This window comes from Vicugna pacos, chromosome 35 (assembly GCF_048564905.1).
Source record: "Vicugna pacos chromosome 35, VicPac4, whole genome shotgun sequence".
NCBI classification, from domain to species: Eukaryota; Metazoa; Chordata; class Mammalia; order Artiodactyla; family Camelidae; genus Vicugna; species Vicugna pacos.
This window is the reverse complement of record NC_133021.1, coordinates 27,872,711-27,893,321: the sequence shown is the minus strand read 5'-3', so window position 1 is coordinate 27,893,321 and position 20,611 is coordinate 27,872,711. Positions and strand designations below refer to the sequence as shown.

The window sequence follows — 20,611 nt, the reverse complement described above, 5'->3', positions numbered from 1 at the left end:
TGAGTCTGTTTCTTTTTTATTATATTCACTAGTTTGTTTTATTATCTAGATTCCTTAAAGGTTCACATTTAAATGAATACTTGGCGTAAGAAAAATGTGACTCACAGTCCAAACCTCTAAAATATACCAGTTAAGTTACCAAAACCTGAGGGACAGAGGAAACCAAAAAACTAGTAATATGTATTGTTTGGCTTAATTGTAAAAGACCTTCATTGTAAAATGAGCAAACACGCAAACAAAATAAATCCAGGCTCTTGCAACCTTGTTAGATACATGGATACCATGCTGTTTCCGAGAAGTCATTCTTTCAGAGAAGTTGCAACATCTGTCCTCTTAGCAGGAGCAGGTATGTCAGCCTTGAGACTAGACTTCTACATCTGCTATTAATTTTTAAAGCAACCCCAGAATCTTCTTTTCCCAAAAGTTCACCTCAGTTTCATCTTGAATGCCTGCCATCTCCTGTCACAACTACCTCTCTTCCCGGTCTTCCCAACCTCTGGCCTCACTTCCTGAAGCTACCAGTACCTGTAAGCAAATGACTTTGTCCCCAGGCTGAGCCGAACTGTCTGGAGAGTAGTCCCCAGCCTGCCTGGACTGCTGCCTTCCACGCGCCTTCCCGACAGCCACGGGGTTAACGGCTTCCAGGTGCGAGGGGTTAGGCAGCACTGTCACGTGGAGGGGAAGGTGCGCGCCGAAGTCCAGGTCAACCGAGGAGGTCAGATGAGACAGGACGTCTCCAGTGGCTGAGATATTTTCTGGAAATTCACTTAAGCCTCGCATTTTACGGAACATCAGCTATGCCGAATAAATGCACAAGGAAAAAAAAGTATTTTACTGCATAGAAGATGAAGGAAGAGGCGGTTAGTTTAAATCATACAATAAAAAAGACTTTATGACCATGCTTTTGTAACTATTGTTAACATGCCGTATGTAGAGAGGCCCAAACGTCTAACTGCTCGAATGAATGGGAACTATTTGCAGATGTTCACAAATGACGTTCCAACACTTTAAGAAGAGTCTAGCATGACGCAGATGGTAAGTTACCTCTGCCTGGCAATAAGCACAATATTTTTCTTAAAGGCACCTGTTAGAATATATTTTCCAAAGGAACTTGTATTATTCTTGTTAAAGGTAGAGAAGAAAATAATAGAACTTAATTCCATTTAACCAGGGGATGACATACACTGCTTAGTTCAAGTCACATCTAAAAACCTACATTGTCTGATTCTCAAAGGACTTCTCTGCATACGTTCTGTCACCTCATTTTCAGTCTTCTAAGAGAGAGACGTTACTACCCATTTTAAAAATGAACAAGCAAGAGAAATTAACTAAATGGTTAAAGGGCCTTGGCTAGTAAGTAGCAAAGTTGGGTCTCAAACCAAGGTTATTTACCAACAACATGTTATTCTCAATTGGCCAAATGGTTTGAATGACCCCACAGCTTCTCTAGTTCACAAAAGCCTCTTATGCTCCCATCTGCAAACAGGAGCATACACAGCGTTGGGACAGACATGTTTCTCACAAACCACTGATAATCATTTCTGTGTCTCTTGAGTGTTTTGTCTGGGATATTTTAGGAATGCAGTTTTTGGTTTAAGAATTCCTGCCTGTGGAAGAACATGAAGGCAGAGACTGGAGGCATGCAGTCCCAAGTCAAGGTGGCCTGGAGCCACCACAAGCTAGGACAGAGGCAAGGAAGGAGTCCTCCCTAGATCCTTCAGAGAGAGCATGGCCTTGCTGCCACCTTGATTTCGGACTTCCAGTCTCCAGAACTGTGAGAGTAAATCTGTTTGTTTGTTTGAAGAATTTCTGCAGGTATCTAAGCACAACATCTCCATCTGTCAATCACTTTATTCTGTCATATTCTACCTTTTCTAAGGTGTCTTTTCAAAGCTGATTATCAATCTCTTAGCATCAGAAACACCGAGGCGGCTTCCGGTGGCAGGGTCTGGGGAAGGGGCGGCAGGTGCCATGTCCGGCCACAAAGGTGGCAAGAAGTAGCCCCTGAAGCAGCCCAAGAAGCTGGCCAAGAAGACGGACGAGGAAGACAAGACATTCAAGCAGAAGCAGAAAGAGGAGCAGAAGAAACTCGAGGAGCTAAAAGCGAAGGCTGCGGGGAAAGGTCCCCTGGCCACAGGTGGAATTAAGAAATCTGGCAAAAAGTAAGCTGTTCCTTGTGCCTGAGGCAATGATGATCCTTAATTCCGTTCCTGTTTAAACATCTGGATTCCCTGTCATAACATCTGTTGCCACCTGTAGCTAGAATGAAGTGTTGTCTTGGAACCTATTGTACATTTAAGAATAAACTTTTGTAAAAAAAAAAATCATACAGTGCCTCATCTTCTCTTTAGTTCATCTGAATCATTTCTACCTTGGCTGTGAAATCAGCATAAACCCAGCCCAGAATCCTGTCAAAATGTGTTCTTAAGTCTTTGTTCCATCCTGAATTCTGTACCACCTGGAATTAAACTAACTCATTTGAAATGGCAAAAAAAGAAGAAAGAAAGAAAGAAAGAAAGAAAGAGAGAGAGAGAGGAAGAGAGGAAGAGAGGAAGAGAGAAAGAAAGAAAGAAAGAAAGAAAGAAAGAAAGAAAGAAAGAGAAAGAAAGAAAGAAAGAAAGAAAGAAAGAAAGGAAGGAAGGAAGGAAGGAAGGAAGGAAGGAAGGAAGGAAGGAAGAAAGAAAGAAAGAAAGAAAGAAAGAAAGAAAGGGACACTGAGGCATGACTAATAAAGGTAAAGCTTGGCCCCTAGACATAACACTTAAAAATTTTTTTTTAAATTAAGGCATAGTTGATTTACAATATTCTTTAAGTTTCAGGTGTACAACACAGTGGCTCACATTTTTTAAAGATTATATTCCACTTACAGTTATTATAAAATATTGTCTATATTACCTGCACTGTAGACTATATCCTTGTAGCTTGTAGCTTATTTATTTTATACGAAGTAGTTTGTACCTCTTAAATCCCCTACTCTTATCTGGCTCCTCCCCCTTTCCCTCCCCTCAACAAGTAACAACTAGTTTGTTCTCTATGTCTTTGAGTCTCTTTTTTGTTATGATTAGTTTGTTTTATTTTTTAGATTTCATACATAAGTGATAACATACAGTATTTATCTTTGTCTTATTTCTTGAATGATAATACCCTCCAAGTCCATCCATTTTGCTGCAAATGTCAAAATTTCATTCCTTTTTATGGCCGAGTAATATTCCAGAGTGTGTGTGTGTGTGTGTGTGTGTGTGTGTGTGTGTGTGTGTGTGTGTGTGTGTATGTATCTCCATATATATATATCTCTCACATCTTTATCTATTCATCTGTTGATGGACACATAGGTTGCTTCCATATTTTGGCGATTGTAAATAATGCCGCTATGAACATTGGGGGTGCGTGTATCTTTTCAAATTAGTGTTTTCACTTTCTTTGGTTAAATACTCAGGAGTGGAATTGCTGGATCATATGGTAGTTCTATTTTTAGTTTTTTGAGGAACTTCCATACTGTTTCCATTGTGGCTGCACCAATTTACATTCCTACCAACAGCATAGTCAGGTTCCCTTTCCTCCATCACATGTACTTTCTTATATTCTTAAGAATAACACGTTCTTCCATATGATCTGTTCACTCCATCTAACTTTGAGAAGTCTTTTAACATTTATAATTTTTTTTTCATTTATAATTATTTTTAATCTCCCAGCCAAGAACACTCACTAGTGAGGTTTCTCTGTGCATATGGACACAGCCTTGTCAGACAATAAGTCTTTCTACTGTTCCCTGACATCGAATCTTCAGTCTTGAATCTCAAATCTTTTGAAACTTATAAAGCAGCTGAGTTGGGACTGAACGGGAACACCAGGATCCAATTACCTCTAAAACCACTCACTTGGGTGATCTCTTACGGTAACAGTGTGTTATTAGATTCATACAATCTAGTAACTATAAACTCTGGAAATAAGCAGGAGGTAAAATGACTTTTTGGAAGGTAAAACACAGATCTTTGTGTTTGTTTGAACAATGTTTATTAAATAGGGAAAAAATGCTTTGAAAAACAGAATTTATCTCTTCAGGATAAATTTCATCCTTAGGAAACAAACTAACTTTTAACCTCCCTGAGAGAAGAAGGAACCCCTGTTTGGAGATGCAGAACATCAGCCTAAATGTCAGTGCCCTCCAGCAGCATCAGGTTTCATCAAGAGACTGAGTTGTCTCCTGGACCAACGGCTCAACTGCTGAGTTGGTTTTTTTTAAAAGGAATGTTATCATCAGTTTTACTCCGTTACAGTCAACTGTACATTGCTGGTGGGAAACGCAGGAAGTCTCCTACCTCCGGAGGGAACTGCAGAAGGCCTGTCAGTAAGTTCAGCCTCCCACGATGGGGCATCCCAATAATGACATCGGTCACCCCGCTGAAGGCCGACATTTTCAACAGCTCGTAGAAAAAGCCCATCATGCTCTCGGCTCCTTCGCCTCCGTATCGCTTCACCGTGGCAAACTTGGCGGCCAGAAAGTGGTCAAACTCCTGTGGAACATCATGTCAGACGCCTTGGTTACAGGAGGACAGCAGATTGCTCTGGTCAGAGTCAGGCACATTTCCGTATGTGGTTAAGACCCTACACTGATTCAAGCAACTGCAGCAGGGTCCCTTTGCTACAGACCCCGGGGACGGACAGAAGTAACCCAGGGCCCGGCAGGAAAGCTCTGCTGAGGACACCAAACAGCAGCAGAGATGCAGAGAAAATAACGTGACAGGTCGAATAGCTCACCCCAACAGGAATCCCCTTAGAACGCGTTTCCTTCTAGAACAGGGGCCAGGCCCCTCCCGGGACTTGGGTTTTAGTGTAAGGTTCTACAGTACTGTCATCTGGGCTGCCAACGAGCCAACTACCTGAATTACTGAGACAGGTTGCCTGTCATCTTCATATGCCTGAGTCCTGATCACAGCCCTGACAGAGTTCCAATCCCCTTCATCTATGTTGACAGCTTCCTTTTTTTTTTAAATCAATTCAGATAATAAAAAGAGAAATCGGATCTGAAGGATTTGGCAGTCCTTTACAGAGTGAACAAATACACAAAAAGCACTCATGCCGAGGAGAACCAATAGCTCCGGTGTGTAGCAAACTGCTTTTGTCCACTTAGAATAAGGTGTGTGTCACACCGTCTGTGGTGTTGGGACTGCAGCGGTAAGTGGGGCCACGTTCAGACAGTTCACGTCCTAACTCCCTCTCTTCGATATTCCTGTGTCTTTGTAGAAAGTGAGCGGCGCTCTTCCACTGACATTAGCTGCTCCTTCTGTACCTGAGATTCTAGCATTAGTTTCGACAGGTGTTTTCGCTCTTCTGTGGTGAAGGCCTCCTTTTTCAGTTCCTCAAACCGCTTGGCAAACCAGTCTTTCTCCTCCTGGCTCTGAAGTTGGGAGGTTTCAATGGAAATCTGCCCACAGTAGATGTGGTTGAGATAGGCTACGACTTCCTCCAGAGAGGCCTCCTCCTTCCCCATGTTCAATAATCCTACAAAATGTAATCAGAAGGATCGTTTTAAAGAACAATCAACCGTGAGACTGATTACAGAATGTACCAAAATCGTCATTTCAACCCAGAGCATTTCATTCCGAGTAATGTGGGGGCATCATCAGTGGTCATGTAGATTTTTCTAAAGGGAAAACTAAAAATATGGTCAAAAGCCACAGGGTAGTAAAAATAGGAGAGGTAATAAAAATCTTTCTTCCCCAAAACAGAGTCACCCGGCTTTTGCCAAATTTTGATTCTATAGTCATTTCAAACTAAAATTTGAAAACTGCCTTTCATCTGCTTTATAACCACAAATCATACGCACTACCTTTATCTGAAATTTCTAGCTACCAAAATGTTCAAGTCTTATTGATACAATCTATAAAGCAATGCCTATTACTGAACAGTTGGCCTGACTGTGAATTAGTATTGACAGCATTGCAACATTCTAAGGTAAAAGGAAAGCTTCCTGACCTTAGCCTAAGAACAGGAAGGTTTGTAATATGTCATTAGCTCAGCACCAAATCAGTAATCAGTCATTTGCCTAAACCTACGATATGAATTTAACAAACCAGCGCTAACTTGATCTCATGTATGGTTTCTTACGGTAAACGTAACATCTTTCATATGATCAAAACTGCAATGAATATAAGAGTGCAGATACCTCTTTAAGATACTGATTTCAACTAACTGACTTAGCTATACACCCAGACATGAAATTGCTGGACCTTATGGTAGCTGTATTTTTAACTTTTTGAAGGCCCTCCATATTGTGGCCACACCAACTCACATTCCAACCAACAGTGCACAAGGGTTCCCTTTTCTCCACATCCTCACCAACACTTGTTTCTTTGGGGTTTTTTGACAATAGCTATTCTAATGGGTGTGAGGTGGTAGCTCCTTGTGGTTTTGATCTGCATTTCCCCGATGAGCTGAAAAGGTGATGCTGAGCGCCCTTTCAGGTACCTGTTGGCCATGTGTGTATACAATCTGAACACAGGAAACGGGCCCTATCAGAAAACCATTCTAGAAGCTCAACACTGCTCCTCCCAGACAGTGTTCGAATGTGTCCCTCAGTGTCTCCTCACACCCCTCGGAAGCTTCCGCTCCAGTGGGTATATGGGTTCTTCAAGAACAGAGAAAGGCGGGGAGGGTATAGCTCAGTGGTAAAGTGCACCAGGTCCTGGGCTCAATCCCCAACACCTGCATTAAACAAACAAACCTAATTCTCTCCCTCCTAAACAAATAAAAAAAATTAAAAACTAAATAAAATTAGAAAGGAAAAAAAAGAACAGAGAAAGTAGCCCCGTCTCTGCTGGCAGTTAAGCGTCATGTGGACAGTACGTTGTGAACGGCTTTACCTGTGGTATTGAAGGGTCCCTGAAGGGTCTGCACGAGGGCTTGGATTTCAGGCACATTCTCCTGCAGGGCTTGGCCAGTGAAGAGGGGGTTGATTTTGGCAGCTTTATGACCATGCTCACAGTATACCGTCACAAGCCTGGCAAGGCCGTGATCAACTAATTCGGGGGGAAAAACATAGACAAATACAAGCAGTTTTGGAAATGCCACAAACCACAAAATCAGTTTTTCAAAGAAGCCTTTTTGGCCTCAGGCATTTTTAACACATTGCTCCTACCCACCACATCTGCCAGCGGTTTTCAGGATTAAAGACTAACAGAATTCTGGAAAACACACATGTTTCCTTAAATTTATCTCCTGAGAGTGAAAGTCACTTAAAAACAATAGAAAGGAAACAGAACTATAGGTGAACATTTGAAAAAATAACTATACACATGGACAAATATTAAAAGGAAACACCCCAAACTGAAGGTAACTGTTAAAATGCTGAGGTTATGGGTAATTATAGTCCTCTTAAGTACTATCTGAGTTTTTTTAATATCGTACATAAAAAATAGAGAAAAGTTGAATTACAAAATCAATGTTACATATCCTTCCTTGTTTCTTAAGTATCCCAGGTACATATTTATTTCACAGGCTCATGAAATCATCAACTAGGGAAAGACCTTAGAAATGATCTTGTTACCCGCATAATGAAAAATATCCCATTTGTAGAGCCTTAAATGGGTGATTCCTCAGTCTCTACATAAAGGAGAATCTTTCAGTTCTATCTTAGATGATTCAATATTGAGCCCAAAGCTGCTTTTCTTTCCTTTTCCACATGAAAGTCCTTCTAAAATTTGGGGGAAAACCTCTTCAAGCTCACACTCAATTAACCTTCAGCTCCTCAAGGTTGTCTTTTTCAAACACAATCTCTGTAGATGAGCAGATCTGCTATTAACGGCACACATTTTCTGAACAGTTAAAAATTTTGCGTTTTTATTTTCAGAACCCAAAGAAAACTGTTAGCACATTTTGAAACATCGAATGACCATTTTATGAACATGTATTGCCATGCGATGATTTCAGAGCTACATGCAAATGTGCTGGGGTTTCTATTCAGTGTACCGTGAAGTGCACCCCTTGTCACAAGCTTAGAGGAAAGAACAGAGATGTATTAAATATATAAAAGATGTGTTTGCACTAATATGGCAGTTAGGAGGATTCACAGTGTGTCTAAAAAACCAGCACACTGATCAAACAACACCCATAAATGAACCAATTTCAGGCTGCAGGTTAGTCATAGGTTCTATTCTGAACTTATTCGTATTCTCAGCTGCTGTTTTGTGAAGCAGGATACTTCCGTATTTCTGGCTAAAATCCAGATAGAGAGACTATGTCTAAAGCATTGTCCCTGTTGGCCATTCCTCCTTAAGAACACTTGCTTCCCTGGGCTCTCTGACCTTGCAAGATCCTGGTTTTCCTCCTAACTCACTGGCTACGCAGCCGCAGCCTCAGTCACTTTCGGGGGATGCAGAGAGGCTCCTCCTCTTTGTCCATCTCTAAAACATTGGTGTTCCCCAAGTCTGCCCTGGGGCTTCTCAGTCTACTTTCTCTCCAGGTGATTTCATCAGCGACATCAGTATCATCTACAAAACTACATCCTTAGCGGGATAAGTCCAATGGTAAATAGATGGGGTTATTGCCACCGTTCTCGAACAATCTAATAGCCCTCTCTTGAAAACATTCTCTCAGTGAACCACGTCAGCTCACAGAGATCACTGCTTCGATTTCTAAGTGATCAACACCCCAGCTTTTAATGATTCTCTAGAACACTGGCAGGGCAGTTGGCACAAAAGGATGCTGTTCACTGCAACGAACACAGGTCGCCTACTATTCTGGAAGAGCCAGAGAGAGGACTACTCCCCTCCCACCTTGGGGCACACACTGCATTCATCCTGACAATCTCTTTTCTCTCGGGCCCTCATTTCATTGCTCTAGTTTCTTCAAAGCCCAGGATTCAGACCAAATCCTGTACCTTTTTCCTCTGTCTCCTGGATCCTTCCATTGTGACCTCTGGAATTGTGTTCCACAATTAACAAACCTCCCTTCTCTTCTCTTCCCATCTTAAGCACAATATGTTTATAAAATAAATTTATTTCACCAGATACTTCTTTCCTACAGAAAACCAGAAATCCCATTCTGGTTCTTTCTGTTTTTCCCTATTCCTTTCTTAAATCACCATCAAGATAGATAAGTCAGGGTCACAGATTTGGTAATAAACCTTAGCGATGATTTACTGAGTACTAGCTTTTGCTACACGTTGTGCTGGATTTTTCGTACACATCATCTCACCTAATCCTTGTAACAACTCTGAAATGGGTGCCCTTATCTGTAGAAGATTAACCTGAGGCCCAAAGAGGTTAAATGACTTGCAAAAGGCGACCCAGGTCATGAAAATGCTGGAATTTGAACTATTTGTGCTCAAGTGCGCTTGATTTTAATCATGTTTTACCGTTATACCATAACAGAAGTTGAAAAGGGAAGTCCAGGGCATACAACAAAAGGGATGAGAATCCTAGAAGTCATTGAAACATTTGTAAAAATCATCTCAATTAAAAAAAAAATCTCTAAGATCTTCCCCAACTGTTTTCCCTAAACCTCCAGGAAAGGTTCCTATTATTTCTAATATGCAACATACCTACACCCTCAGTTCAACTACTAAAGCTCACTGCCAAGATCAGTAACTGCTAAACACTGTTTGGAATCTTATGGCTCCCATCTCCTGAGGGGCTCTGAATTCTGCTATTTTTTAATAACCCAAATCCTTCAAAATGAAATTTACACCCATGAATCACCAGTCCTAAACTGCTGCATTTCCATACACTAGCAACAAGCTATCAGAAAGAGAAATTAAGGAAACAGTCCCATCTGCCACTGCATCAAAAAGAATAAAAAACCCAGGAATAAACCTACTCAAGGAGGTAAAAGATCTGTACTCAGAAAACTATGACACTGATGAAAGAAATTAAAGACGACACAAGCAGGTGGAAAGATACACCATGTTGTCGGGTTGGAAGAATTAATACTGTCAAAATGACCAGGCTACCCAAAGCAATCTAGACTCAGTGCAATCCCTACCAAAATACCAATGGCATTTTTCACAGAACTAAAACAAACAATGTTAAAATTTGTATGGAAACCCATCTCCCTTTTAAATTAGAATTGTTGATAAATACATTCAAGTTTACTTGGAAGTTGAAGTTTACAGAGGTTAAAGTACAAGCTGTTGCAAATAGCCAGCTCCAAAGGATATTCATCACAGGCCAAATTTTAACTAGTGAAAACCACTGCCATCCAAAAGGTTACTGGGAACAAATTCAGTATCTCTAAAAAGACTTACTGCAGTGAAAATCCTAGTAAATGAGGTAGTTGCAGGCCTTGATTTTGGCCAAGATAAACATACGAAGAAAGAAGACTGATGAAGGGCAAAGAGGAGAAAGGCACCGTAACCCTGACCATACCTCCCCTGACTTCCCTGTGTCACCTTTGATGTGGAAGGATGCCATGTGTCTATTTTCAGAAATGTTCGTCCTTCGATTTACTGTGCCAATACCAAAAAGCTATGTACGTGATCATCCCACTAACTCAGTCATTCCTCTCAACCAAGATGGTACCTTTTAGTTTTTGGTTTATGTTTGTTTGTTTAGGGGGGAGGTAATTAGGTTTATTTATTTATTTATTTAATGGAGGTACTGGGGATTGAACCCAGGACCTCATGCATGCTAAGCATGCACTTTACCACCTGAGCTACACCCTCCCCCTCAAGATGGTACCTTTTAGGATAGCTGGCAGGCATCATGAAAAAGACTAAGGCCTCATCAGCCTACGGTCACTAATGGAACTGACCATAACTACACACTTACACAGAATTTAAGGAAGAACCCAGTGAATCTTAATGGTCTTCATTAGCAAAAAAGAAGTTCTTACTCATTCTAGGACATAGTCATATAGGATATCACCCTATATGTGAAGGGCTTCCTTTCTTAATTCTTGGTGTTATGGTTGTACTTGCAAAAGTCAGTACTAAATGTCACAAGTAAATTGCATATACAGACCCCTACTTCCATTTCTTAGTGAGAATAAATCATTTAATAAGTATTCAGTTAAGTGTAGAGCTGAAAGGGACGTAAGACAAGGGCCTGACAAGGCAGAATCCTGCAATGTAAATGAGAAGATGGTTCCCACAGAAAACCACACACATTTAGAAAAAGTTCAATAGCATCCAAGGGGTTGGTCTCAGAATGAGAGGTAAGGGAGTTCAGATTAGGACAGCTTGAAGTTGTCTGGAAGGACATCAGGGAGGAGAAGGAAATGGAGCTGGACTGTAGAAAATGGGTAAAAAGTGGAAAGGCACAGAATGAAGAAGAACAGCTTTGGAAAGTGGGGGAATTTACGTTGGAGGCAGAATGGGTCAAGAAACACGAAGGGGATGGAGTAGCAAGCCCAATAAACTGGGTTTTATTTAGAGAGGCAAAGTAGAGCCTTTGGAGACCTGAGTAAGAAAGTGACTCAGTTAAACCAATGTTTTAGAAAGACTGGACTAAGCTGGCAGGGAACTAGGTTATAAATTAAATAATACCAGCTGGGCTAGCAGGTTTACCTCTTTGAAGTAATGGATCTCTTTGAGACTGTAATGAAAGCAATGGGCCCTTTGCCTAGAAACAGACACACACACACAGAGTTGTGCAGAGTACACAGACCCCTTGAAACCTTCTCATATGGGTCCATGGACGCAGGTTAAGAACCCTTCAATTAAGCTTTTTTTTTTTTGGAGTAGAGCAGAATTAAAGGCCTGCTAAGATTCTAGTTAGCGACAATACGAAGAAAGCAAGGCTTTAAGAAACAGAGCAATCAAAATTTGATAGAAAGTTTGAGATGAAAAAGTTGAAGGTGGATTGCTGGCCTCAGATTTTTACAATCCACCTGTAGCAGAGACTGGTATCTATTTCCCTTCCGTTGCCTGTTAACAGATAGCTGAGTATGTGGCCACCCAGAATAAAGATACATTTTGCAACCTTCCAAGTAGCCAGGGTGACCATGTGACTATGTTCTGGCCAGTCAGAAGGTAGTAGAAGTGACGTTGCAACTTTTGGGTCTTGCCCTTAAAAGAACAGCATTCTCTTCCCTTTCCCCTTTCCTCCTTGCTGGCCAGTATGCGGCTCTAGTGGTAAACCATCCTGGACCAGAGCTGAAAGCAACACCCACAGGATGGTGAGAAAACCACCTAGAAGGATGTTTGAACCCCTATGACTTTGCAGAGCAGAGCTGTCATCCCAGCTCAGACTTTTACTTACTTCATTCACGTCATTGTTACTCCAGGTCTCCGGCACCGCCCCTGAACTGATCCTAACATGGGATTTGGTACCGCAGGTGGGTTGCTGCCGTAACAGAATCTCAAATGTATCTGACGCTGGTTTAGCAGTCAGGCGGTGGGTGCCGAGGACCCAGATATTTCAGACTAGAAGGCTGACGAGCAGAGTTACATTATCTGACAAAACATTTGGTAAAACTGTCACCTGTGCTATCCTGACAGGCAGGCTACATTGCCTACAGAGTCTGTCGCTCGGTAGTCTGGGTTCACTGTTTCTTGTCATTTCCAGGGAAGTCTCAGGGGAAAGGTGAGGTCTAGCTAATCAGCAAGAAGTGAAAGAGGGAAAAGAAATTCACTCTATTAATGGGAAGTAGTCTCCATCTATGGCCTCAGTGCCTGGAAGGCGGACCCTGGCAAGGCTGGAAGAGCAGAAGCAGGTAGTAAAGGCGGTTCTGAAGAGGCTATCTTAGCAGGAGATAGGAGAAAAGATGAAACCTTCTTTCAACCACCTTTTAGGAAGCATTCTCTGTTAGACACGAAAGCCAGCTCAGCCTTCAAGATCACACAAAGGGTGCTGCCTTCCCACCAGAGCATATTAAATTTAGGGAGCCAAACGGGTGGAGTGCAGAAGCAGTAAATAAAAGACTGGAGTTTTCAGGCTTAAAAACAAACTAGGTCTAGATGAGCTCTCTTTCTCTCTCTCTCTTTTTTTTTTTTTTGCAATTTGAAATCATACATTTATTTAATCTTTTATTATAGAAATATCCTTATCAGTAAAATTCCCCATGAATATAATTTAGACATAATTTTATTAACACTTCCTTTATTGTTGGGTATCTGAGGCTCTAAATTTTCTCAATTAAACACAATGCCAAGGTGAATATCTTTATGCAGAGATATTTGTTGACATTCTGAAATATTTCCTAGAAGCTGAGAATTGCTGTATCAGAGACTATGAACCAAGGTTCCTGAGACATCTTGCCAAATAGTGCTCTAGGATGGATCCCTAGGCGAGGGCAACTTGCTCGTGGAATCACTAGAAGTAAAAAGACTGCAGACCTATGAAGTTTAGTTAAAAAACTGAACTGCTAAAGAAATCTCAACTCTGGCCAGAAAACAAAAAATCTGTAATTGATGATCACCAACAGTAACTCTCAGGCTCCTAACTTTATCAAAATAAAGCATGGAAGATGTGCCGCCCCCAAGGAGGGCACGATCCCTAGTGCCCTCACAAGAGATCCCATGGAAGATAACAGTTAAAGAAGAACCCATAAGGCAAAACCAGGGGAATGGACGGGGCAGAGTTGAGAGGCCAAACAAACTAGTGAACTTACCACTCAGCCACATCAAGGAGCTTTACCAGTTCTCCCCAACAGGATTTGTTAACTGGTTTGAACCAGTGGCTGCTAGAGATTCCTCACTCTTTCCTTTGGTGGATGCGAGTTTCCTTTGTACATTGAATGTGTATATTGGGGTGGACACAGCTCATTAAATTCCGGACTCTGGGAGCCGCAGCCCGACTTGATGGAGAGGACTGCACATTCTCCAGAGATAATGGACTTAGAGCTGGACTCAGACATTGAATGGAGGAGAGTGGAGGTGAATACATTCCATGTATGGGAAGAAAAGCTAAGGAAATCTGAATGGCCACAGGGGTAAAGTGTGTGATTACTAGTTATTTTCTAACATTTATTTTAGTCTTCTCTCTCAAAATAATCTTTAGCTGCAATATGGTCACCCTGAATCAATGCTATGCTTTCCAATCTCTCTTGAGGGTATGTATAGACATAGTCTAACACTATTGGACGTGATGTATGCAATCTCCTTCCCCATTCCTCCCACCCCCAACAGACTACTAGGAGGTAAGTATCTATAGAAGAAGAGTTTTTACAAAATAATGTGATAAGTTCCGAAACAGAAAGAACTGACACAGATCTATATGGAATGGTAATGTTGAAGAAAGTTACAAAATGGCCCATTCGTCTTTCAGTTTTATTCAAAGTATTAAAAATATAGGGGGAGGGAATAGTTCAAGTGGTAGAGCGCATGCTTAACATGCACAAGATCCTGGGTTCAATCCCCAGTACCTCCTCTAAAAAATCAGTAAATAAGCCTAATTACACCCCCCCCAAAAGAAACAGAAGAATTAAAAAAAAAAAAGGAAAAAATTCCTTAAGTCAGATCCTGTTAACTGTGCAACAAACAACTATTTCCTGATACTGATTTTACTCTCTCCTTCCAATAGAACACAAGACTATACCCTTAGCCTGCAGTTCTAACTCAGTACTGAACTTTAAAATTTCACCAAGCACCTCACAACAGAGCAAGTTCATTACTAGGGGAGGGTTGGGGGGCACAATTTAGTGATGAGGGAAGAGAGAAGATCATATATGAATAAAATCAACTCCAGAGATATTTTTCAAACCATACCAGCCCAAAACTCCCTGGATGATTTGGATATAGTCTTGCAGGTAACCACCAGTGCCATAAAGACAAAGCTTAATTCTAGCTACCAAGCTGTTAATAAGAATCAGAGACCCAGTTGTGAGGGGAAACCTCAAATAAGAGCAGAATAATTGCACACAGAGCACCCACTAATGTAATGTTAAATGTCAAACACACCCTGTGCACCTGCCCTAATCCCTTATGACAATAACGATGTCTGACCAGGGACCTCTTGCTAGAGAATCACCTGGGCTTGAACTTCATCTTGGGCCACTGAAGGAGACCCTGGGAGGAGAGGGTGAGGACGACTTGGGAGCTAGCATTTTAAAAACCATTCAATGTGATTTGAATGCACACTTCAGTTTGAGGACAACTGACACGTAAAATTCTAGACACTAAATCTGCAAAGTGAAATAAGATACTGATAGTCTTACTCTCAAGGAATACAAAATCTAGTTGCCAAAAAATGCTTTCCCTCAAGAAACCCGGTGCACTCAAGAAAGAGAAATCAGTTTTACTCTAAATGTCCTGAGATCAAGAGCAACATAATTGAGGTTCCAGTGTGTGATGTACCATTCAAAGGTCAGGTGCTTAGACAGTGAAGGGGATCTTAATTGTTATCTAATAACTGGAGCAAATGCCAAATGACCTTCCTCTAATAATCAATCTGTATTTATCATCTATTCTGTGAGGATGCATAAAGGTACAATAATTTAGGAACATAAACCAAATACTCAAAATTAGTCTTTTGCGCATGACAATGCAACAGAGGTTTCAAAAACTGATACTGTGTCTCCTAATGCAATAAAATCACCAGCAACATGATTCTAAATCCAGCAAAGTTCTTAACTCTGAAATTAAAGTTAAGAGGCTAGACAGAGGAGATCAATGTATAATAAATACCATGCTAACTAATTGCCCTCTTCACCCGAGCGGTACAGTCCTGATCCCCACACATCCCCGCTGACACCAGCCTTGGAGACGGCCTGAAATGTGTCCTTGGGTAAACTCCAGTAGTTGGCACAACTTAGAACTTTTCTTTTCCCGCAGCCCCGCCTCCGCGAAGAGCTGTTTCCACACGTTTTACACCAAAGGAATGGAAAAGACAAGAATTCACAAAACAGTTACGAACAGGGCGTGACCACAACAGTGACAATACGCACACCTGTTTCCCTGCGCCCCCTCTTCTCCACCATCCGCCTGCACGCACACGGAAGCCCTCAGAAGCCGCGCCCCCGCAAAAGCACCACCTCCGCAGGCCCCGCAAGAAGGCCTCCTGACTCCCCAGCCCACCACGCCCACAGCCCGGGCCCCATCCCCCACCTGGGGGGCGCGCCAAGCCGCCCTGGGGCTCCTGGCTCTTGGGTTTCCTCGGCCGGTAGCCGTAGACACCCCTCTCCGTCTGGTAGCCACGCCGGAGGAGGAGCGGAGGCGCCCGGCGGAGCCCCAGTTTTGCTGCTGCCACAGTGGCCAAAGCCATGTCCCCCTGGCCCCGGGCCCAGAGACCCGCGGGAGCTCGAGGGGCCGCGGCCGCTGGGAGGAGTGAGGGTTGCTCCGGCGCCACCTGACTGTTCCGAACCCAACGCGTGGGAGGCGAGGTGGGAGGAGGGAGCCGAGGGGAAGCCCCGCTTCCTAGACAACGTCCCCACTTCTGATTGGCTAGTCTCGTGCCTCTCATCCAATCCAGATCAGCGGCCCTCAGGGCGAAGCCACGCCCCCGGGGTCTAGCGGGACACGCGCGGTCCTAGAGGCTGAGGGTGTCCCAGGATTTGGACAAGTGGGGAGCGGTGAGCCGAGCGTTACCGGCTTTCTGGTACAAACCTTAATATATCTGTGTATGCTGCAGTCTCCCGCCAGGAGTGATCAGCCACCAACCCTCCCCTGGAAGATCACCCCTTCCACAACCCCTGCCTACACACACGATGTCGTCTCCAACAGAAAGGAAAAATTAGCGACGGGGTGCATGAAAAGTGGCTGGGACTGAGTCCAAGAGATGCGAGAAGAAAAGGTCATAGAAGGAAGCAGAAAACCAATACCCCCCCCTCCATTTATGTTTTTGTAAGAAACACTGTGGGAAAAATAAAATGGGGCAGAAGGAGCCTGTAGGAAAGCGATACAGTAGTAGAGAGGAGAAATTGGCAGCAGTGCAGAGATACTTGAGATTCTCAGGTGGTCTATCTCTGACTGAGTTTCCTAAACTATTCTATTCCACGACTCATCTTAAACTTTGCCAGTGCGGTGGGGGAGGGGGGTCTGACTTTTTCCCAGTCAGTCATCCATCATGCCAGTCACCTGGGCAGCTGCACTCCATACTAGGAACATTACACATATGAGCCTAATATATCTTTACACTTTACTTTTTCAACCACTATTCGCACAGAGCCCTCTGCTGGGTCACAGAGATTAATAAGACATGTCTGCTCCTAATCAGTTCCCAGTCCAGCTGCAGGCTGATCTCAACACATACTATGAGAGACGCTGTAATCCAGGCGTGTGCAGGTGCCCTGAAAGCACAGACAGGTATATCAGGGGAACCTCCAAGTGGAAGGCACACTAGGACATAATCTGGAGGGCTGAGGAGTTAGGCAAGTGTGCAAGGAGAGGGGATGGCATGGACACAGAAGCCTGAGAGAGGCTGTAACGCACTGCAAGTGATTCCAAGAGTCTGGCAAACTAGGTGTGTATTAAGAGATGGGGGTGGAAAGGTAGATATGGGACAACCGGGTGATTAAAAGAGCTCTCAGTAGAAGAGAAGAAAATGGGGGGAGGGTATAATCGAGTGGTAGAGTGCATGCCTACCCTGCTCAGGGTCCTGGGTTCAATTCCCAGTACTTTCATCAAAATAAACAAACAGACAAACCTAATCACTCCCCAAAAGGCTAAAAGAGTGAGAGAGAGAGAGAAAAGGAAGAAATTACAGGATCAATGACCCTTTATATCCCAGAGAAGATGTAATGCATAGTGACAAGGTTAGACTTGGACAGAAGGAAGGCACTTCATAAAATATAAAAAGAGGAAAGGCAGAGCAAAAGGATATCTATTCAAGTAGGTAGATAGATTTGATCATGGGAGGATAAGGAAGTTCCTTTCTACTTTTTTGTGTGTGTGATATGAAGCAAGATTGACAGCTGAAAGTGACAGTGAAAAGATATGGGAGAAAAAAAGATACGAAACAGTGGGCTGGGAAAGTGAACAGACTCAGAAATGTCAAGATTTGAGGGATGCCAACAGTAAACTGATGCTTGTGGTTATGAACTTGACTCAGACCAGTCAATGTTGTGAGCTTTTCTCCAGATGTTCAGCTCCTTTTGCAGGTACAAAGTTGGCAGGAGTTGAATTTAACTGAGGATGGAGTTTTGCCTGGCAGGTGTGATGGAGAAATGGGGCAAGGGAGAATTCATTACATTGAGCTACGGAATCTGGGCCAAAAAGTAGAAAGGAGATTCACGTTGAAAAGTTGATTAGATCAGGGGATTGAATGTACCACGGGGAAAAGAGTAGTTGGAGTAGGGATTCTAGTGTAAGTGAACTGGTGGTCAGATTGAGCAACACTTGAAACTGAGACTTTGGGTGGAAGGCAGAAATTAGTATCAATTTCTTGAGACCTGCAGACCTTAGATAAGAATCCTTGATGTCAATTGGCAAAGTTCATAGTGTTTCAAAAAGCTTGATAGCACACTGCGTTGGTAAAGAATGAGAAACACACTCTCATACACTGCTAGAGGAAGGTGAAACGGTACAAACTCTGTAAAGGGAAAACCGTCACTGTCTTGCAAAATTAGAAATGCATGTTTCATTTAACCCAGTGGCTCCACCTCTAGGAATTTGTCCAAAGATAGATTTTCATATGCACACTCACACACAATTATGAATGTACAAGAATATTCGTTGTTGTATTGTCTACAACTCAGAAAAGATTTTGAGTACCCTGAATATTAAAAAAAGGGACTAAGTAAGTCATACTCCTTCCCTACAACAGACTACTATAGAGTCATGAAAAAGAATGAAGCAGCTCACTGTATGCTGAGTTGGCACAATTCCTAAGATATATTTTTAAGTGAAAAAAAGCAAGAGTAGAGTATTAAGACTATTAAAGTATACAGACTTTGTGGGGAGGAGGGTGTAGTGCAGTGGTACGGCGCATGCCTAGTAAGAAGGTTGTAGAGAGGAAGCAAAATGTTTGAAGTGATCATTGCAGTGGTGATGCAAATTTTAATGACCAGGAAGCTGGTTGGCTAAAGTGGCGTGGGGGACAAGATCATCAGAAGTGAGAATGTCAAGGAAATCAGAGGACAGGTTTTTAGATGAGTTGCCATGAGGACATTAATATCTCCTTGGAAATGGTGGGGCTCAAAGTAGAGGAAGACTCCAAGTCAAGGGTTAAAGGTTTCAGTGAATCACTAGGAAACTGGCAGATGATGCTGAGAAAGGACAGGTGTGGGGCAGCAGCCCAAATGCATGGATTCAAATCAGCAGGGAAATTTCCAGGAAGTAGACAGCAACTGGGAATAATGATGATAGAGATCCCATCTTGGGACCCTAAATACATCCAAAGTAGTTCTCAAATCTCTTCACTCTGCGTCTTGTTGCCTAGTCCTGGCCAGCAGCCCCTCTCTCCAGGAGCTCCACAGCAGCTTCCTAAACGGCCTGCTTGTCCTGGGTCTTTCCTTGGACACTCCTACTTCTTCCGCACTGTTATTTTTTTAAATTAATATCTGATTTATACCACTATTGCCTGAAACCCTTTCATGGCTCTCTGTTCTTCTTTGGATAAAGTCTGAATGTCTTAACATGGCTTAATCTTTCCGTTTTCTTTAGCCAGAAATGTCCATGTGCTGTGCTTTCACAAATGTCCAAACTGGGATATTTAGGTCATCTTAACAAATGGAGCTCTGTGTCATCTTTACAAAGGGAAATTTATGCCCTGCTTTTAGGTATAAAAGGAGAGGGCAATTTCTCAACTGCCTTCAGCTTAAAATAATTAATATGCCAAAGTGGCATATTTCGGGGCAGTGTGTTCTGATCCCCTTTACTACGTAAGCCTTAGGCAGTTTCCTTTAACTCTTAGTCCATATATTTATCTGTAAAATATTTAAGTATTTGTGTAAAACACACAAAGTTCAGGGGCTAGAATATAATAGATGCTCAATAAACGGTAGCTATCACTATTACTGTTATTATTATTGTTAAGTAAGAAAGTGATTTGGAAGTTAGAGTTATACATGGTGCTAAAGAGGAAGTGGAAGTTAAAACTGTCATAGCTAAAGTTAAGGTCCAGTGAGGTTAGGATGCAGGACAGGGTCTTCTTTATGGACAATAAAATGGCCTAGCATTATAGTGGACCTTTTATGCAATTTTGTCATTATCAGTTTCTGCCTGTCTTCCTTGAGGCCAGGAATAGTGCTTTATTCATTTTGCATTTTATTTCCACAACAGTGATTGATACATAGTAACACATTAAAAATTAGATGGGTAACACAATCCAGAGAATAAGACAAGCCACAGACTGGGGGAAAGTATTTGCAAAAGACATTTTATTGTAATGATGGATACACGTCATTTGGTGTACGACCAAACCCACAGAATGTACAAGAGTGAACCATACAATGAAGACAAATATATGTATGTTCCTGTATGACTGAAGTATTGTGCTATACACCAGAAATTGACACAACATTGTAAACTGACTGTACTTCAATAAAAATATATTAAAAAAAATCGAACCATACAGTAGACTCTGGACTTCGGGTGATTATGATGTGTCAATGTAGGTTCATGGACTGCAACAAATGTACCACTTCGGTGAGGGATGCTGATAATGGGGGAGTCTGTGCATGTGTACGGGAGGCAGTATATGGGAAATCCCTGTACCTTCTTCCCAATTTGTTGTAAAGTTAAAACTACTCTAACATATAAAGTCTCAAAAAAAAATTAGAGGGATGCATGGATGAA

At 42.3% G+C, this 20,611-nt stretch overlaps 1 protein-coding gene and 1 pseudogene across 2 annotated transcripts in view; one reads left to right on the top strand and one right to left on the bottom strand.

Annotated features, from left to right (window-relative positions):
* Positions 1-16,246, bottom strand: part of DHTKD1 (dehydrogenase E1 and transketolase domain containing 1) — a 40,312-nt gene extending 24,066 nt beyond the window's left edge. Inside the window, exons 1-5 of one of the 2 annotated variants that reach the window (XM_006208856.4) lie at positions 15,983-16,246; positions 6,864-7,019; positions 5,291-5,502; positions 4,320-4,514; positions 526-795 (exon numbers count right to left, since the gene is read on the bottom strand). In XM_006208856.4, coding sequence (XP_006208918.2) covers positions 526-795; positions 4,320-4,514; positions 5,291-5,502; positions 6,864-7,019; positions 15,983-16,139 — 990 coding nt within the window. In that variant the 5' untranslated portion in view covers positions 16,140-16,246. The remainder of the gene's footprint in view (positions 1-525; positions 796-4,319; positions 4,515-5,290; positions 5,503-6,863; positions 7,020-15,982) is intronic. The other variant, XM_072954991.1, reaches the window with a different exon arrangement.
* On the top strand, positions 1,972-2,327 carry LOC116279849 (translation machinery-associated protein 7-like; annotated as a pseudogene).
* Positions 16,247-20,611: the final 4,365 nt, after the last annotated feature.